Below are 20,119 nucleotides of genomic sequence, written 5' to 3' on the forward strand. Positions count from 1 at the left end.
TCTTAAATGTACAAAGTTGATATCAAATATGTAAAACACAGATTAAAAATCTAGAGTAGAGGTTAGACTCTTATAAAACTTACAATCTAAAAAAAAAAAAAAAGAAAGAAAAAAGGGAACAGTGTAAAAAGAAAAAAAAAACAGTAAAACAGTAAAAAAAGAAACAGTAAAAAAATGTAGAACAGGAAAAAAACATTAAAAAAAAAAAACACAAAAGGTATAAGATATATGTATGTAGTTTGCTTCAAAAATAGGGGTTTTTTTTTTTTTTTGCAAGTTAATAGTGGGTTATGAAAATGAAAGTTAAAGGTGTAATAGAGGACTTGAAGAAAAAGGAAAGAAGAGAAAAAAAAATTTTTTTAATTAAAAAAAAAATTAAAAAAAAATTAAAAAAAATAATAATAGTAAAAAATATATATATCCCGGACTTTCTCTGGAGCTGTTGTGAGCAGTGTGGGATCTGCTCAGTTTTAGATAGATCCTTATTCCTGCTTATACTTTTCAAGATCTGTAGGTCCTTTTTAATGCAGTCGGTATTAGCTACAGGGATCTTAATCTGTTGGCCTGTCCCTTCCAAAGCACTTCCCTCTGTTTATTTGGCTTCTGTTTGGAGATCTCTTCAGTATCTAATTTCCGCCCTGCAACAAAGCGGTGGAGGTGATCTCTTTAGGTTCGCTTGTTCAATCGTGGTGTGGGGAGGAAGGAACACTGCAATTCTGGCGTGTGTGTGGTAAGCTCGCAGTGTCTCGGCCGCACTGGGTTCGCCCCCGCTCACGGCGTGTGTGCTTTCCCCGTCTACCCTGCTCAGGCTTCAGGTTACTCGGCCGGGGAGCGGGCCCTGAGCTGCGTGCACTTCCCAGGACTAAGCCGCTCAGGTTCAGGCTCCCGGTTACTCCACAAAGGCGCAGACTCGATTTTGCCCGCGGCTTGTGCCGTTCCCGGTCGGAGCTGCCCAGGCGGCCAGGAGTTTGGCGAGGGCGCTGTCCCCTGTTGGGGCGGTGCGGCTTATCACCTCCCTGGTCCCCGCCTCGGTTTACGGGCGCGCCCGGCTCCGGTGTGCTTTGTGTCGGTTCTGGGGAGCTGATCTCTGGCTGCGACCCTCCCGGCTGCTGTCGACCCTCCGGGATCTCAGGCAGTCTTTGCTTAAAAACTGGGAGCCTGTTTGCAGTTTGGTAGGGGGTGCCCTCTCTGGAGCCGAGTTTGCCCCTTTCCGGCTCTGGCGGGCCCCGCCTGCCCGCTGTGTCCGGCGGGGGATGGCGCAGTCCGCAGCCGGCTAGCTCTCCTCTGGTATCGCTCAGTCCTTTGTTCTGTGAGCGGGCCGGCAGTGCCTTAGAGTTGGGCTTTTCGCGGGATAGTTCTCTCTCTCTCGCTGTCCCACAGTTTAGGTTACTATCTCACGTTAGCTCCCTCAGATTGCCCTCGGGGCACTCGGGCCCGGTCCTTACCCTAGGCAATGCCGCCCGCTCCTCTCCGTTCAGCCCCCACTTGCTGGTGGCGGATGATGCGAGCGTCTGGGGTTCTTTGCTGGGAGTTGCTTTCAAGACTAGTATTTGATTTAGAATGGAGAAAAGGTTACTGAGGTTTCTTCAGATTGAATCAACATAAGAGGTCAACATTAGGGGATGGTGAAATTATTATACATATACATATATATAGCTATTAGAAGAGTTTTCAGCAATTAAAACTTGATTTTTAAAACGTACAAAAGTTATATAAATATGTATGTTCAATATAAATATTGCTGAATTCTGTGAATTACATCACACAGCATGAAAGTCCCCATTCCCCAGAGGCAACTGCTGTTATTAAATGCTTCTTAGGAATTCCTCATGACCTCAGAAATGCTAATGATGTAGCTTCAGGTAAAGGATGGGAACTTAAGCATAGACAGACTCTCTCATAGGACATCAGTAGTTTGTAACATAACCAGTTTTAGAAAATAATTCTCCTAAATTCCAATTTAGTCCATTTTATATTTTTAAGAAAGGTAATCTGTGTGTGTGTATGTGTGTGTGTAAGGTGGGGGGAGAGGAGAATCAGGTACAAAAGATTAGTACAACTGTCCAAAAATATGTATTGAATACCTATTCTAGGTATGAAACTATATTTGACTCTAGAAATAGAGGAAGACAATAGAACGGGAAAGACTAGTGATCTCTTCAAGAAAATTAGAGATACCAAGGGAACATTTCATGTAAAGATGGGCTCAGTAAAGAATATAAATGGTAGGGACCTAACGGAAACAGAAGATATTAAGAGGTGGCAAGAATACACAGAAGAACTGTACAAAAAAGATCTTCACAACCCAGATAAACACAATGGTGTGATCACTCACCTAGAGCCAGACATCCTGGAATGCGAAGTCAAGTGGGCCTTAGAAAGCATCACTACGAACAAAGCTAGTGGGGTGAAGGAATTCCAGTTGAGCTATTTCAAATCCTAAAAGATGATGCTGTGAAAGTGCTGCACTCAGTATGTCAGCAAATTTGGAAAACTCAGCGGTGGCCACAGGACTGGAAAAGGGCAGTTTTCATTCCAGTCCCCAAAAATGTAATGCCAAAGAATGCTCAAACTACCACACAATTGCACTCATCTCACACACCAGCAAAGTAATGCTCAAAATTCTCCAAGCCAGGCTTCAGCAATACTTGAACTGTGAACTTCCAGATGTTCAAGCTGGTTTTAGAAAAGGCAGAAGAACCAGAGATCAAATTGCCAACATCTGCTGGATCATCGAAAAAGCAAGGGAGTTCCAGAAAAACATTTACTTCTGCTTTATTGACTATGCCAAAGTCTTTGACTGTGTGGATCACAATAAACTGAAGAAAATTCTGAAAGAGATGGGAATACCAGACCACCTGACCTGCCTCTTGAGAAATCTGTATGCAGGTCAGGAAGCAACAGTTAGAACTGGACATGGAACAACAGACTGGTTCCAAATAGGAAAAGGAGTACGTCAAGGCTGTATATTGTCACCCTGCTTATTTAACTTATATGCAGAGTACATCATGAGAAATGCTGGGCTGGAGGAAGCACAAGCTGGGATCAAGATTGCCGGGAGAAATATCAATAACCTCAGATATGCAGATGATACCACCCTTATGGCAGAAAGTGAAGAAGAACTAAAGAGCCTCTTGATGAAAGTGAAAGAGGAGAGTGAAAAAGTTGGCTTAAAGCTCAACGTTCAGAAAACTAAGATCATGGCATCTGGTCCCATCACTTCATGGCAAATAGATGGGGAAACAATGAAAACAGTGGCTGACTTTATTTTTCTGGGCTCCAAAATCACTGCAGATGGTGATTGCAGCCATGAAATTAAAAGATGCTTACTCCTTGGAAGGAAAGTTATGACCAACCTAGAGAACATATTAAAAAGCAGAGATATTACTTTGTGAACAAAGGTCCGACCAGTCAAGGCTATGGTTTTTCCAGTGGTCATGTATGGATGTGAGAGTTGGGACTGTGAAGAAAGCTGAGCGCAGATGAATTGATGCTTTTGAACTGTGGTGCTGGAGAAGACTCTTGAGAGTCCCTTGGACTGCAAGGAGATCCAACCGGTCCATCCTAAAGGAGATCAGTCCTGGGTGTTCATTTGTAGGACTGATGTTGAAGTTGAAACTCCAATACTTGGGCCACCTGATGCGAAGAGCTGACTCATTGGAAAAGACCCTGATGCTGGGAAGGATTGGGGGCAGGAGGAGAAGGGGACAACAGAGGATGAGATGGCTGGATGGCATCACCAACTTGATGGACATGAGTTTGGGTAAACTCTGGGAGTTGGTGATGGACAGGGAGGCCTGGCGTGCTGTGGTTCATGGGGTCGCAAAGAGTCGGACAGAATTGAGCGACTGAACTGAAGTGACTGATACAGAGGGAGAAGTGGAGCCTTGTTTTCCAGAAGCGCAAGGAACTCTGACAATATTTGTTAACTAATGTGTGTTAGGCAAAATAGCATGCTTTAATTTTAATCCCTTTCCTCTGCATCAAATAAAGCAGTGATGGGTTACTATAATCGTGTGGGTGAATTTATTTAAAGGGCATATAACACTGTTTAATCTCACAAAAATATTAAGTAAAAGATTCAAAAGATATATGAGTATATTCTATAAGGTACAAAATCAAGCAAATGTTAACATTTTCATCTAGACTAGGAACATAAAGTGGTAAGGTTCCAGGAGAGCAGAAGTTTTCAAATTTATTCACTTATGTATCCCAAATGCTTCAAATAATGCCTGGCATATAGTTGTTGTTATTTATTCGCTAAGTTGTTTCTGACTCTTTGAGAACCCATGGACTGTAGCCCACCAGGCTCCTCTGTCCATGGGATTTTCCAGGCAAGAATTCTGGAGTGGTTTGCCGTTTCTCTCTCCAGGGGATCTTCCCAACCCAGGGATCGAACCCGCGTCTCTTGAATTCTCAGGCAGATTCTTTACCACTGAGCCACCATTCAATTATTTGTTGAATGAATTTATGCAAGATAATGAACCAAAGCGTTCCACCCTTGTCGAGAGCCTGAAATCAGATCTCAGTGTGGACTAGAGTCTTGGGGAAGGTTAACACTTCTGTGAATGGAGGTTAGAAAAAAATAGTCACCATTGCATATGGCTTTGGCTTGTGTAGAGTTGCCTTTCTTCCTTATCATGACTGGAGAAAACTGAGAAAACTCCACATGTTGCACACATGCCCAGTAATATGAGGGATTTAACAGCAGAATATGGGTGCTGAGCAGCTGATATGTGACTGGGTTCTGGAAGTGGAATCCCTGCTTAGGGAGCTGGATGGAGGCAATCAAAAAAGCCACAAGGCCAAAGCTAGAGGAGGGCTAATTTCTCTGTGTGAGAATTGAGAGCATGACCTGAGATGGGTCAAGCAGAGAAGAGCCTTGGAGGCTTAGAGCTTTGGGTGGTAGGAGAAGAGAGGGAGGGATCCGGAGGGATCGAGTGATTAGCAGTTTAGGAGAGACAATGAATGTTAAAGGGAAATTAAAGAACTGACCTCCTCCATTTGTGTTACAGTGTTTCTAAATGTTGTAGACCTTCTCCATGTTTTCTTTTTCTATAAAAGGAAAGATTTCATTTTAGATAAAATCTAGTTTGCTGTGGTGTAATCAAATTCTTCCCAGAGAATGGGAAGAGATGGTCTACCCAGAGTCAGAGTTGGCACAGGGTGAGAATAGGCTGCATGTGGGGATATTTACATCTGGATTACATATAATTATGAGGCAAACTGATAGGATTTAGTGATGGTTTGGGATTAGACACTGGAATTCAGCCATGAGATCATTGGTGATCTTGGCAAGAGCAGTATCTGTGGAATGGTGAGTGCAGAAGCCAGAATAGAGTCAGTTGGAGTATGAATGAGAGATGAGGAAAGAGAGAGAGCCCATATAAACAATTCTTTTAAGAAGCTGAAAAGAGAAATCAGGGTTAAGGAACTTTATTTTTTTCAAACTGGTGTTAAATTAGAACTTGTGTGAGAAGGAACCTTAGAATGGGAGAGTAAATTGTGAGAGGAGCTAGTTGATACGATATGAAGTACTGGAGGAAGGGACAGGAGGGTAAGACGCAGAGAAAAGAAGGTAAGGTGGGTTACAGTTTTGGTGGTAGGCATAGTGGCATTGTTTGTGGAGGGGCTGCTGCTTTGGCAGTGACACCAAATATTTTTTCCTTTGCTGCTCTGCCTGCCAACACACACAACAGTCAGACTGTTGGTGTTTTGTTTGAGGATATAGGGCCAGAACTTTAATCAGTTCAGTTCAGTTGCTTGGTCATGTCCGATTCTTTGCAACCCCATGGACTGCAGCACGTAGGGCTCCCTGTCCATCACCAACTCCCAGAGTTTACTCATATTCATGTCCATTGAGTCAGTGATGCCATCCAACCATCTCATCCTCTGTCATCCCCTTCTCTTCCTCCTTTCAATCTTTCCCAGCATCAGGGTCTTTTCAAATGAGTCAGTTCTTCGCATCAGGTGGCCAAAGTATTGAAACTTCAGCTTCAGCATCAGTGCTTCCAATGAACATTCAGGACTGATTTCCTTTAGGATGGACTGGTTGGATCTCCTTGCAGTCCAAGGGACTCTCAAGAGTCTTCTCCAACACCACAGTTCAAAAGCTTCAGTTCTTTGGTGCTCAGCTTTCTTTATAGTCCAGCTCTCACACCCATCCATGACTACTGGAAAAACCATAGCTTTGACTAGACGGACCTTTGTTGACAAAGTAATGTCTCTGCTTTTTAATATGCTGTCCAGATTTGTTACAGCTTTTCTTCCAAAGAGCAAGCGTCTTCTAATTTCATGGCTGCAGTCATCATCTGCAGTGATTTTGGAGCCCCAAAAAATAAAGTCTGTTACTGTTTCCACTGTTTCCCCATCTATTTCCCATGAAGTGATGGGACCAGATACTGTGATCTTAGTTTTCTGAATGTTGAGTTTTAAGCCAACTTTTTCACTCTCCTCTTTCATTTTCATCAAGAGGCTCTTTAGTTCTTCTCCACTTTCTGCCATAAGGGTGATGTCATTTGCATATCTGAGATTATTGATATTTCTCCCAGCATTCTTGATCCCAGCTTGTGCTTCATCCAGTCCAACATTTCTCATGATGTACTCTGCATATAAGTTAAATAAGCAGGGTGACAATATACAGCCTTGACGTACTCTTTTTCCTATTTGGAACCAGTCTGTTGTTACATGTCCAGTTCTAGCTGTTGCTTCTTGACCTGAGTACAGATTTCTCAAGAGGCAGGTCAGGTGGTCTGATATTCCATCTTTTGAAGAATTTTCCACAGTTTGTTGTGATCCAAACAGGCAAAGACTTTGGCATAGTCAATAAAGCAGAAGTAAATGTTTTTCTGGAACTCTCTTGCTTTTTTGATGATCCAGTGAATGTTGGCAATTTGATCTCTGGTTCCTCTGCCTTTTCTAAATCCAGCTTGAACATCTGGAAGTTCACGGTTCATGTACTATTGAAACCTGCCTTGGAGAATTTTGAGCATTACTTTGCTGGTGTGTGAGATGAGTGCAATTGTGTGGTAGTTTGAGCATTCTTTGGCATTACGTTTTTTTGGGACTGGAATGAAAACTGTCCTTTTCCAGTCCTGTGGCCACCGCTGAGTTTTCCAAATTTGCTGACACACTGAGTGCAGCACTTTCACAGCATCATCTTTTAGGATTTGAAATAGCTCAACTGGAATTCCTTCACCCCACTAGCTTTGTTCGTAGTGATGCCTCCTAAGGCCCACTTGACTTCGCATTCCAGGATGTCTGGCTCTAGGTGAGTGATCACACCATTGTGTTTATCTGGGTTGTGAAGATCTTTTTTGTACAGTTCTTCTGTGTATTCTTGCCACCTTTTCTTAACCTTGCAAGGGAGCCAAAACCCTCTACCATATTTGAGAATTGTAGAATTTATAGCTAAATATTTAGATACAGGGATTCCAATAGGTTTACAGTAAGTACTGCTTGAGATATGTATGATATTTCCTCCGCTGTATGAAACATCCGAGGTTCTAGTGTCCCTCATCTGCTAATTCCCTTATGTTCCAGCCCTACTGAGCAATTGCAGATCCCTAATATCCACTTTTGTATAAATCATGCCATGCCATCTGTGTGCAATGCTGAATTTTCTTCTACCCCAATTGTTTAAGACCTAACTCAGATGTTGCCTCCTCCATGAAGTCTCTGTAAAGCAGTAAGTAACTAATTCACCCCACTTTATTTTCTCTATCATGACATGAAACAAAACCTTATTAGAGTTCAGAAATCTGTTTTGCCTGTGTATTCTGAATCCTAGAGGGCAGGCCCCTTTTGTGACTCTCTTTAACACCAGATGGTGCTTTCTGTGTAATGGATTCTCAATAATCATTTGTTGAAAATAATCAGGGCTTCCCTGGTGGCTCAGTGGTAAAGAATCCTCATGCCAATGCAGGACATATGGGTTTGATCCCTGGTCTGGGAAGATCCCACATGCTGCAGAGCGACTAAACCGTGCACCCTAACTATTGAGCGTGTGCTCTAGAGCCCAGGAACTGCAACTACTGTGCCCATTTGCCACAGCTTCTGAAGCCTGTGTGCCCTAGAGCCCGTGGTCTGCAATAAAGGAAGCCACCATAATGAGAAGCCCGCACAGTGGAGCTGGAGAGTAGCTCACTCTTGCCACAACTAGAGAAAAGCCCAAGCAGCAACAAAAGACCCAGCATAGCCAAAACTAACTAAATAATAAATAAAACAAATAAAATTATTTAAAAAGAAATTAATCAGTGCTAAATAGTTGATGAATTGTCCCATAAGCACTGAAACTTTTAAAATTGTTAACATTCACGATTGCAGCCTTTCTAGACCTTTACACATATTTTCTTGACTTTCTAAAGTAAACAAAATTTAACCCTCTTTGAAAATTTTAGGGGAGTCATGATTCAGTTGCTAAAGTGTGTAGATAGCCTCAGTGCTCATTGGAACATGGAGGACCACTTACCCTAGTGTGAGTGGCTTAGCCTCCTGGGCTTCTGTTTTGTGGTGTTTTTAGTTTTTCATCTTACTTTGCATCTGACTTTAGCAGCTTTCTTCCCCTTCCTCATTTTCTGCTTCTAATGAGATGAATCTACTAATGAATCTATTTCAAAAATGACATGCTTTAGAAATGAAGTAAGACTAAATAAATAGACTCTGTAGGGCTTTTCTGAAAAATAAGGTTTTGCATGCTGGTGCATGAACTCTGTTCTGTCTCTTCACTCCATCAGCACCTTTTGGGGGTCAGTACTGCAGTAGTTACAAAGGAGAAACATTATCTTGTCTTCAGAGTATGCAGGGTTAATCTCTTAGCAGCTCAGAGGCCTTTCTGTGGTTCTCAGCTATATTTCAGGTAATAGTTATTTTTCTTTTCTTTTAGGATTTTAATGATATATTTCATATATAAATAATGGTAGAATGGTCTTGTTTTGGCCCCCTTACTCTGATCTCATATGGAATCATAACTAGAATTATAAGATTTGTTTTAAGACTAAGGTTACAAAAAGAAATACAAAGATAATAAAGTGTGTGTGTATCTTTTTTTATCCTATAGGAAATACAGATGAAGAGGACTGCAATTGAAGCTTTTAATGAAACAATTAAAATATTTGAAGAGCAGTGTCATACACAAGAACAACATAGCAAAGAATATATTGAGCGATTTCGAAAAGAAGGGAATGAAAAGGAAATTGAACGGTAAATCTACCTAATATCTCCAAGTGCATCAGTGAGCCAAGGCATTTTTTCTTCTTTAATCATCTCTGTCATGTCTGCTTTTACCTCCTCAGACTTGACAGTCCTGCCATATGGAATTACTTGCTGTTTACACTAATGGTACCAAGCTGAACCTTCTTTCTTCTGCATTCTTTTTCCATCCTCCTAAATTGTTGACCCCTTTAGCACTCAGCTTAGACATGACTTTCTAGAAAATTTTCTCTGATTCCCTAGACTGTTTTAGGGGCTTTTTGTCCCCCTTTCTATAGCATCTGATCCTGATCCTTACTGTAACATTTACTGAGTCACACTCACAGAACTGTGAGCTTGTTGAGAGTAAGGGTGGTGGGTTATTTTCCTTGTTAGCTTCAGAATGTGTTACAGTGTCTGAGAGTACATAGTGGTGAATAGAGTTAATAGAAATGCTGAGGACTGTATGCCTGACCAGATATGGCAGGTGTGGGAGAAGCCAAAGATTATTCCTAGATTACTGATACTAGTGACTAAAGGATGGTATAATATACCAAAATGGGAAGTACATGAGGGGAGTTCGAAGTGGGAACCAGTGAGTTTTGAGGTTCCTATGAGAACCGAAATGGAATTGTCTGAGTGGTAGGCAGTTGATTATTTGGATTTGGAACTCTATAGAAAGGATTTGAGGGGCAAAAGTGTGTAGGTTATGGTAGATGATAAGAATAAGATTACACAGAGAATGAAAAACATGAGAAGTATTGAATCTGGCAACTAAAAGAATACTGGGAACCTTTATCAAAGCAAATTTAGTGGAGTGTTAGAAAATGAGCCAAGTAACAGCCAGTTGAGGGGTGCAAAAGTAGGTAAGAAAACTGAATCATATGAAGGGAAAAGCAAAATTATTGCTCATATTAGCACCAAAGTGTTAGTGAACTTTTATGCCTAAGAATAGTATTAAGTGCTGTGAGGCAGTATAGCTTAATGGCTTAAGTTCAGTTCAGTTCATTTGCTCAGTCTGTCCAACTCTTTGCAACCCCATGGACTGCAGCACGCCAGGCCTCCTTGTGCATCACCAACTCCCAGAGTTTACTCAAACTCATGTCCATAGAGTTGGTGATGCCATCCAATCATCTCATCCTCTGTCGTCCTCTTCTCCTCCTCCCTTCAATCTTTCACAGCATCAGGGTCTTTTCAGATGAGTCAGTTCTTTGCATCAGGTGGCCAAAGTATTGGAGTTTCAGCTTCAGCATCCATCCTTCCAATGAACATTCAGGACTGATTTCCTTTAGGATGGACTGGTTGGATCTCCTTGCAGTCCAAGGGATTCTCAAGAGTCTTCCCCAACACCACAGTTCAAAAGCATCCATTCTTCGGCTCTCAGCTTTCTTTATAGTCCAGCTCTCACATCCATACATGACTACTGGAAAAACCATAGCTTTGACTAGATGGACCTTTGTTGGCAAAGTAATGTCTCTGCTTTTTAATATCCTGTCTAGGTTGATCATAACTTTTCTTCCAAGGAGCAAGCGTCTTCTAATTTCATGGCTGCAGTCACCATCTGCAGTGATTTTGGAGCCCAAAAAAATAAAGTCTGTCACTGTTTCTGCTGTTTCCCTATCTATTTGCCATGAAGTGATGGGACCAGATGCCATGATCTTAGTTTTCTGAATGTTGAGTTTTAAGCCAACTTTTTCACTCTCCTCTTTCACTGTCATCAAGAGGCTCTTTAGTTCTTTGCTTTCTGCTTTAAGTGTGGTGTCATCTGCATATCTGAGGTTATTGATATTTCTCCTGGCAATCTTGATCCCAGCTTGTGCTTCATCCAGTCCAACATTTCTCATGATGTACTCTGCATGTAAGTTAAATAAGCAGGGTGACAATATACAGCCTTGACGTACTTCTTTCCCGATTTGGAACCAGTCTGTTGTTCCATGTCCAGTTCTACTTGTTGCTTCTTGACCTACATACAGATTTCTCAAGAGGCAGGTCACGTGGTCTGATATTCCCATCTCTTGAAGAATTTTCCACAGTTTGTTGTGATCCACACAGTCAAAGGCTTTGGAACAGTCAATAAAGCAGAAGTAGATGTTTTTCTGGAACTCTTGCTTTTTCAATGATCCAACGGATGTTGGCAATTTGATCTCTGGTTCCTCTGTCTTTTCTAAATCCAGCTTGAACATCTGGAAGTTCATGGTTCACTTAGTATTGAAGTCTGGCTTGAAGAATTTTGAGGATTACTTTACTAGCGTGTGAGATGAGTGCAATTGTGCGGTAGTTTGAGCATTCTTTGGCATTGCCTTTCTTTGGGATTGGAACGAAGACTGACCTCTTCCAGTCCTGTGGCCACTGCTGAGTTTTCCAAATTTGCTGGCATATCGAGTACAGCACTTTCACAGCATCATCTTTCAGGATTTGAAATAGCTCAACTGGAATTCCATCACCTCCACTAGCTTTGTTCATAGTGATGCTTTCTAAGGCCCACTTGACTTCACATTCCAGGATGTCTGGCTCTAGGTGAGTGATCACACCATCATGATTATCTGGGTCATGTCCAACTCTTTGCAACCCCATGGACTATAGCCCTTTAGGCTCCTCTGTCCATGGGATTCTCCAGGCAATAAGACTGGAGTGGGTTGCCATGCCCTTCTTCAGGGAATCTTCCTGATCCAGAGATTGAACCTGTGTCTCCTGCATTGGCAGGCGTGTTCTTTACCACTAGCGCCACCTGACTGTGTTGCCTTGAGTGAGTTACTTAACTCTCTGGACTTGTTTCTTTCTCCATGAAACTGTGGATAAAATCTTGTTGCTCTGAGGACTAAGTAACACACATACACTTTATGGTAGAGAAAGGTGTGTATATGTGTGAGTGAGTGTGAGTATCTTAACATACAGTACCAATAAGTGACCGTTATTAGTAATGAAGAAATGGAAAAGAACTTGTAGTTTAGTTGCATAGGGAATTAAAGTATCACGATGAAGTTTTAGTGGTAATATAAAACTGTTTATTATTGAGTGACAAGTGAGTAATGTGGACAGTTGTTGCCTTAGGGTTCAGAGCACGGCAAAACTTTGTGTGCTGGAAAAGCTTAGGGCTACCATCTACTGAGTGCTTACCAAGATGTCCCAGACACTGTTTGATCCTTTTACATGTTATTAGCACATTTAGTTCACACAGTCACCCAGCTTTACTTGTTCAGTCATGGCTGGGTCCAGGGCCCAAACAATATCGTCAGGATTCTCCTCATCCTCTGTCTGTTGGCTTCATCCTCAGGCAGGCTTTCCCTTCAAGGCAGTAGTATAAACTGTTGGGAGGCCTAGAATCACATGTTAACAACTTAACAATCTCAGTGGAAAGAGAGAATCTGTCTACAATATTTCTAGAAAGAGTCCTAGATTTGACTGGGTCAGTTTGGATATTATTCTGATTTCTGAACAAGTCACTGTGGCCTGAGGCAGGAATAGGATGGAACGGAACACTCTTCTTGGCCAGGTGGGGTTGTGTGGATGTTCACCTCTGAATCTGAGATGGCAACAGGAGCCCTTCCCTACAGGGAACATGAGGGTGCTCTTCCCAGAGGAGTGAGAATGAATATATGCCAGGCAAAAACAGCAGATGTCCACCACATTAAAGGTGTCAGGACCGTGTGCACACTGTAGAACGCTTCTGCTTGGTTTCTGTTTTAGCCTTAATATGTCAAATATTTTCACAGAATTATGATGAATTATGACAAGTTGAAATCACGTCTGGGTGAGATTCATGATAGCAAAATGCGTCTTGAACAGGATTTGAAGAAACAAGCTTTGGATAACCGAGAAATAGATAAAAAAATGAATAGTATCAAACCCGACCTGATCCAGCTGCGCAAGATCCGAGATCAGCACCTTGTGTGAGTATTCTGGGCCTGTGGGGAGGACACCTGGCACCACCTGATCCTGCTGCACTAGAGACATTAGAGGTAGAAGAGATTCGTAATTGAGACCTGGCCAGCGGGACTGGAAGAATTTAGGAGAGTGGTCCTGTTAGTAGGGTGTTACAGTCTACTAAAGTCAAGCGTGTAGGACCAATCAGGAGGTAGGGCTGTAATCCATACAAATGAACACAGTGATGGAGCTTAAAAAGTGTAGATTAATTAATGTTTGCCTAAAACACAAAACCCAGAATCTTTGGTTACCTAGAAAAACCGTAGAAATAGAAATTACCCCTGACAGGCAAGGAAACTAAAAGTGGGGACCTACAAGTAAGTATACAGAATAGTCCATTAAAGAGTTTTTATTTTTAAGAAAAAAATTCTATATTTAAGTAATAGAAATGTGTTGAAAGCACTTATGAAAAATGGCACACCTGAGGAGTGATGGAATATTATGTGATTTAGCTAGATATAGGGATATTATCTAAATACAGATGGAAAGATACATTATCAGAACAAGATATGTGGATTAGATTTTTAGGCCAGATGACTGCTTCATAGAAGGAGATAATCAGTGAAAAAGGAAATGTATTAGGTTTAGTTCTAGGTAATGAATAGACTGTTTTGTAATATGTTTATGGGTGACTTTCACACATATAACACAGTTCAAACTCCTTGGCAGGAGGAGGCAGAGTAAAGACCTCTGACTGGGTTTTCTATAGACTTCAGGGTTTCTTTGTGTGAGAAGGAGGGAGTGGATAAAATACAAGCTTAGAGGTTGGAACATTGGCTGTTGAGTTTCAGGAGAGGAAAATTTAAGGTGATTGTTTCGGAAGCAAACAATTACTGAGTAGTTTTTAATAACGCTCCTCTCTAGAGATCTTTCAGTTTGCTACTGTGGCCAAAAAGAGTCAAGCAAGTACACATAGCATACAGAAGAGCTTTGGAAGCAAGGCCAGGAGGTGGCTTTGTATACAAGCAGGGTGTGTCTGCTCTTGGAATACTTATATGGTTCTGGTCACATGATGAAGCTAAAGAAAAGCCCCAGAAGGCTATGCCATGGACCAAAGGAATGAATGGAAGCACTTCTTTGCCCTGGAAAGTGATGAGATACTGAGAAACCTACCATTTCTAGGTGCATGACCAAGTATGGCAAACTAGACCTTGAAAATTACTTTAACAAGTTCTGTAAGCTAAATATAAAATAGAATTTAGGTATCATCATGGGTGATAAGCCATGACCTGCTTGTATCCTGCTAGAATGTTTAGGGAGACACAGAAACCATTACCCCTTTTGGAACCATTGCTTCAGGGAGAACAGTCCAGTGTCCATACTCCATGCTTTGATGTTTCTACCAAAGACAACACTAGGATTGATGGGCTTGATCTGCTCTAACGCTGAAATTGTATAGTCAGTCCTGGAAGAAACTGGTTGTACTGCTACATAATACTGAATATGACCTCTCTTTAGTCCTGTTTTGAAGTTGGAATAGGTTGGAATTCTGCAGCACCCAAGAAGAGATTGTCATTAGTTCATCAAGTCCCCTTTGCATGTGGCTGTTTCTCTGACTTCTTGATATATATATAGCCCATAAGGACTTTTTGAGATTCTTTTCAGCTGAGATTCCAATGTACTGTTTCTAGAATATTCTTGAATGCCTAAATCAGGATTTCATCTCTTAAATATAGAATAAGTCAGTTCAGTTCAGTTCAGTCACTCAGTCATGTCCGACTCTTTGCCACCCCATGAACTGCAGCATGTGAGGCCTCCCTGTCCATCACCAACTCCCAGAGCCTACCCAAACTCATGTCCATTGAGTCGGTGATGCCATCCAACCATCTCATCCTCTCTTGTCCCCTTCTCCTCCTGCCCTCAATCTTTCCCAGCATCAGGGTCTTTTCAAATAAGTCAGCTCTTCGCGTCACGTGTTCAAAGTATTGGGAGTTTCAGCTTCAACATCAGTCCTTCCAATGAACACCCAGGATTGATTTCCTTTAGGATGGACTGGTTGCATCTCTGTGCAGTCCAAGGGACTCTCAGGAGTCTTCTCCAACACCACAGTTCAAAAGCATCAATTCTTCGGTGCTCAGCTTTCTTTATAGTCTCTCACATCCATACATGACTACTGGAAAAACCATAGCCTTGACTAGATGGACCTTTGTTGGCAAAGAAATGTCTCTGCTTTTTAATATGCTGTCTAGATTGGTCATAACTTTCCTTCCAAGGAGTAAGCGTCTTTTAATTTCATTGCTGCAATCACCATCTGCAGTGATTTTGGAGCCCAGAAAAATAAAGTCAGCCACTGTTTCCACTGTTTTCCCATCTATTTCCCATGAAGTGATGGGACTGGATGCTGTGATCTTAGTTTTCTGAATGCTGATCTTTAAGCCAACTTTTTCACTCTCCTCTTTCACTTTCATCAAGAGGCTCTTTAGTTCTTCTTCACTTTCTGCCATAAGGGTGGTGTCATCCGCATATCTGAGGTTATTGATATTTCTCCCGGCAATCTTGATCCCAGCTTGTGCTTCATCCAGCCCAGCATTTCTCATGATGTACTCTGCATATAAGTTAAATAAGCAGGGTGACAATATACAGCCTTGATGTACTTCTTTTCCTATTTGGAACCAGTCTGTTGTTCCATGTCCAGTTCTAACTGTTGCTTCCTGACGTGCATACAGGTTTCTCAAGAGGCAGGTCAGGTGGTCTGGTATTCCCATCTCTTTCAGAATTTTCCACAGTTTATTGTGGTCCACACAGTCAAAGGCTTTGGCATAGTCAATAAAGCAGAGGTAGACGTTTTTCTGGAACTCTCTTGCTTTTTGGAGGATCCAGCGGATGTTGGCAGTTTGATCTCTGGTTCCTCTGCCTTGTCTAAATCCACCTTGAACATCTGGAAGTTCATGGTTGTACTGTTGAAGCCTGGCTTGGAGAATTTTGAGTATTACTTTGCTAGCATGTGAGATGAGTGCAATTGTGCGATAGTTTGAGCATTCTTTGGCATTGCCTTTCTTTGGGATTGGAATGAAAACTGACTTTTTCCAATCCTGTGGCCACTGCTGAGTTTTCCAAATTTGCTGGCGTATCGAGTGCAGCACTTTCACAGCGTCATCTTTTAGGATTTGAAATAGCTCAACTGGAATTTCATCACCTCCACTAGCTTTGTTCGTAGTGATGCTTTCTAAAGCCCACTTGACTTCACATTCCAGGATGTCTGGCTCTAGGTGAGTGATCATACCATCGTGATTATCTGGGTTGTGAAGATCTTTTTTGTACAGTTCTTCTGTGTATTGTTGCCACCTCTTCTTAATATCTTCTGCTTCTGTCAGGTCCATACCATTTCTGTCCTTTATTGAGCCCATCTTTGCATGAAATGTTCCCTTGGTATCTCTAATTTTCTTGAAGAGATCGCTAGTCTTTCCCATTCTATTGTTTTCCTCTATTTCTTTGCATTGATCACTGAGGAAGGATTTCGTATCTCTCCTTGCTATTCTTTAGAATAAAATATTTCTTAAATATAAAAGCCTTTATTTATTTTAATTTTATTTTTGGCTCTGCCATCCGTGGCTTGCAGGATCTTGGTTCCCCAACCAGGGATTGAAGCCAGGCCCACGGCAGTGAAAGTGCCAAGTCCTAACCACTGAACCACCAGGGAATTTCCTAAAAACCTTTAAAATTCCTTTTTTAAAAAAGGGGTTCATTTGCAATTCTTTTCCATTAGGAGTTAGTTTTCATGATTATTGCTTACTTTTCTTGGTTTTCATAAACCTAAATTCATAAATTCAAAGTAAAGGATAATTTGCCATAACACAACTTGGTCTAACTTGACGGATAAACTGTGACTTACTGTCATCGTAGAGTAGGCTCTGTGTATTGTGCGTCAGTCCATCCACAGCAATGCCCTAAGTAACACTGTTGTAAAAAATTAGATGGTCATTAGCAGCTGATCATATTTTTAAAAGCTTGGAGAAACAGCTGATCAGATAGATGATAACATATTAGAGACTAGAAAGATTTTAGGAGACTGAAACTATGATCCAGATTGAATACCATAAAACTTAATTTGAATAAATATCATCTTACACATAGCTCCAAAAGTCAACTTCCCAAATATAAAATTAGAGAGGTGAGATGGGGCAGCAGTGTGTATAAGGAATTCTGAAGGATATTACCATGCCAATAATTGTTCAGTAAAGGTACAGATTGTGACTACAAAAGTTAGTTTAATCTTACCTTAAAATGTATCCTAAGTAAGCCATTCTCTTATGCTGTGCAAACAGTCCTTGAGTACAGGAAGCCATCTCTTTATCAGAGGATCATAGGTCCTGGAAAAAAGTCCACTTAAAGTTAACCCATTTCGTTGGGTGTGCTGGAATTTTCCGTTTGCCTTCACAATTTCTGCTCTTCTTTTTCTACCATGCTTTGTGCCTAAGAAAATGGATCTCTTTGCCCTCTGGCTTCTCATTAGCTTTGGCCATTTGAAGGCACTGGCAGGAGATGAGAGGGCAGAAGGAAAGTAAAGTAAGAATATTTTATTTTCTAACTTCTTCCCCTTGTGAGCCCTATGAGTTGGCTGTGTCCTCATTTTCTACCAAAGGTGGCACTCCCCAGATGGTACTCTCTGGGTTCAAGTCACTGCTCTCTATAGCTGATTCTTCAATTCTAGGATACCTTGGCTTCACACTATTGCTAGCCCCAGGGAGTTTCTCTAAAACATCTCCAGACCTTTGTAAATAGTGCACGCTCCTCAGCTACCAGTTTGTGCCTTTTCCTTCTAGCTAAGACCCTAACTGATACAAACTAAGTGAGATGTCATAGTACGTAGTAAACAAAATTATAGTTTGATTAGAGATTTTAAGTTGAAAATGAAACTGAACATAAAGAGAATAAGTTCATCTGATGTGACTGAATTTATGTTATAACTTCAACTTTATATCTTTTTTAGGATAAACAAACAAACAAAAAAGGACTGCACAATTAGTAACAGAATGCTAATTGGATGTTAGGTCTTTGATGCTTTGTTCAGGTTTTGTCTCTAGAATGTATTGTTCTATACGTAATAAGCAAAAGTGTAGAGAGTGACTGGTGGACTGCCTTAGTGGGGACAATTAGGGTAGTCCTCCCCGAGGAGATGTTTATGATGAGATCTGAATGAACAGGCGGAGAAGGCAATGGCATCCCACTCCAGTACTCTTGCCTGGAAAATCCCACGGACGGAGGAGCCTGGTAGGCTACAGTCCATGGGGTCGCTAAGAGTCGGATACGACTGAGCGACTTCACTTTCACTTTTCCCTTTCATGCACTGGAGAAGGAAATGGCAACCCACTCTAGTATTCTTGCCTGGAGAATCCCAGGGACAGTGGAGCCTGGTGGGCTGCCGTCTATGGGGTCACACAGAGTCGGACACGACTGAAGCGACTTAGCAGCTTAGAATGAACAGGGGCTTGGTTGGGGGACGATGATGAATGAAAGAGTTTTTATACTCAAGTTTTAGGCCATCATCCATCTCAGTGAAGCTAAATGAAATGGTTTATATCATTTTACATCTAAAATGTTGGTATATTTTAAAATACTTTGATTTTCCTGGTGATGAAGTAAATTTGCATTAATTACTCATTAATTACTACCCTGAATTTCTTCTGGCTTACTTTGGGTGTAAAAATAGACCTTGAAATTCTGTGTTAGAATTTTAAACTCAATGTATTATAGTAGGCCATGGAGGAATTGCATCCTGTGGCTCAGTGGAGATCGCAAATGTGACACATGCTCACTTAACTAACGATTTCAGAAACAACTGTCCCATGGTGTTTGAGTGCAAGGATGTGTGTGCTTGTGGTGACACACCCTTGTAGAAAAGGAAAGGGAAAAATGAGGGAAATGCCTAATTTCAAGTAGCTTTCTGTTTCTGCCTTTTTGCTGAAAGTTGAAGGAAAACTAATGGAGAAACTATTAATTTAGGGAAATCTCTGGCCATTCTTAGTGAGACTGGGGAAAACAAGCTCCTGGGCCTGGATGTTTGGTTGGATTGGACGTGTCTACTTTGCACCAATGCTGACACTGGTGTCTTTCTTCTGGCAGATGGCTCAATCACAAAGGAGTGAGACAGAAGCGCCTAAATGCCTGGCTGGGAATCAAGAATGAGGATGCTGATGAGTAAGTTCTCACTGTACCTTTCCATCAGAGGGCTTTGTTGCCAGTGTAAGACACGGACCTTCTTAATGCTTGCTGAGTTACTTGAGCAAATGTCCTCTCTGTTATTTGAGAACATTTGAATCGAGGACTTTGCACCTCTTTAAATTGAACTGCTTCAAGAGTATGCTATAGGCACTTGAGTTCACAGACCTGCCAAACCATATGAAACCTGGATACTTAAGCATTGCTTATTTAGACAGTCAGGAGTCAGAGTCTTGGATGAGACACGTGAATCTTGTGCTTTCTGCATGATAGCAAATAATGAAATTTTTTTTATCTTATTTTTTGAAATTATTAAAAAAAATCCAGCTACTTGCAATTCTACTTTGTTATTTTGTGGTTAAGATTTAGAAGAGAGTTTTATTCGTGAATTTGCTTTTAGATATAAGTAAACTGATTGTTAGAATAATATTTTAACGTTTACTTTTTAGGACCTATTTTATCAATGAGGAGGATGAAAACCTGCCCCATTATGATGAGAAAACCTGGTTTGTTGAGGATATCAACCGAGTACAAGCAGAGGACTTGCTTTATGGGAAACCTGATGGTGCATTCTTAATCCGTGAGAGCAGCAAGAAAGGATGTTATGCTTGCTCTGTGGTGTAAGTTTTCTCTGGGGATATAACCTTTTGAAAACTTCTACAATGATTAATAGAAAATCAACCACTTATAAAGTTCAGATCAAATTAGTTGAAGTATGGTAAAATGAGTAGCCATGGCTTAGACTTTTAATATTTGTACAAAGAAAACAGTTGCTTTAGGAGATGTATAATCTGAATAATATAATTATGTAATATATATATATATAATGTAGTTATATAATATATAT

At 41.1% G+C, this 20,119-nt stretch overlaps 1 protein-coding gene across 4 annotated transcripts in view; it reads left to right on the forward strand.

The window, feature by feature from the left end:
• Window positions 1-20,119, forward strand: part of PIK3R3 (phosphoinositide-3-kinase regulatory subunit 3) — a 108,634-nt gene that overhangs the window by 79,339 nt on the left and 9,176 nt on the right. For 2 of the 4 annotated variants that reach the window (XM_081488587.1, XM_081488588.1), the window contains 4 exons: window positions 9,059-9,201; window positions 12,903-13,079; window positions 19,177-19,251; window positions 19,722-19,892. In XM_081488587.1, coding sequence (XP_081344713.1) covers window positions 9,059-9,201; window positions 12,903-13,079; window positions 19,177-19,251; window positions 19,722-19,892 — 566 coding nt within the window. The remainder of the gene's footprint in view (window positions 1-9,058; window positions 9,202-12,902; window positions 13,080-19,176; window positions 19,252-19,721; window positions 19,893-20,119) is intronic. The other 2 variants (XM_081488590.1, XM_081488589.1) reach the window with 2 other exon arrangements.

The sequence above is a fragment of the Giraffa tippelskirchi genome, chromosome 5, assembly GCF_054371585.1.
Source record: "Giraffa tippelskirchi isolate mGirTip1 chromosome 5, T2T-mGirTip1v1.2.pri, whole genome shotgun sequence".
Classification (NCBI taxonomy): domain Eukaryota; kingdom Metazoa; phylum Chordata; class Mammalia; order Artiodactyla; family Giraffidae; genus Giraffa; species Giraffa tippelskirchi.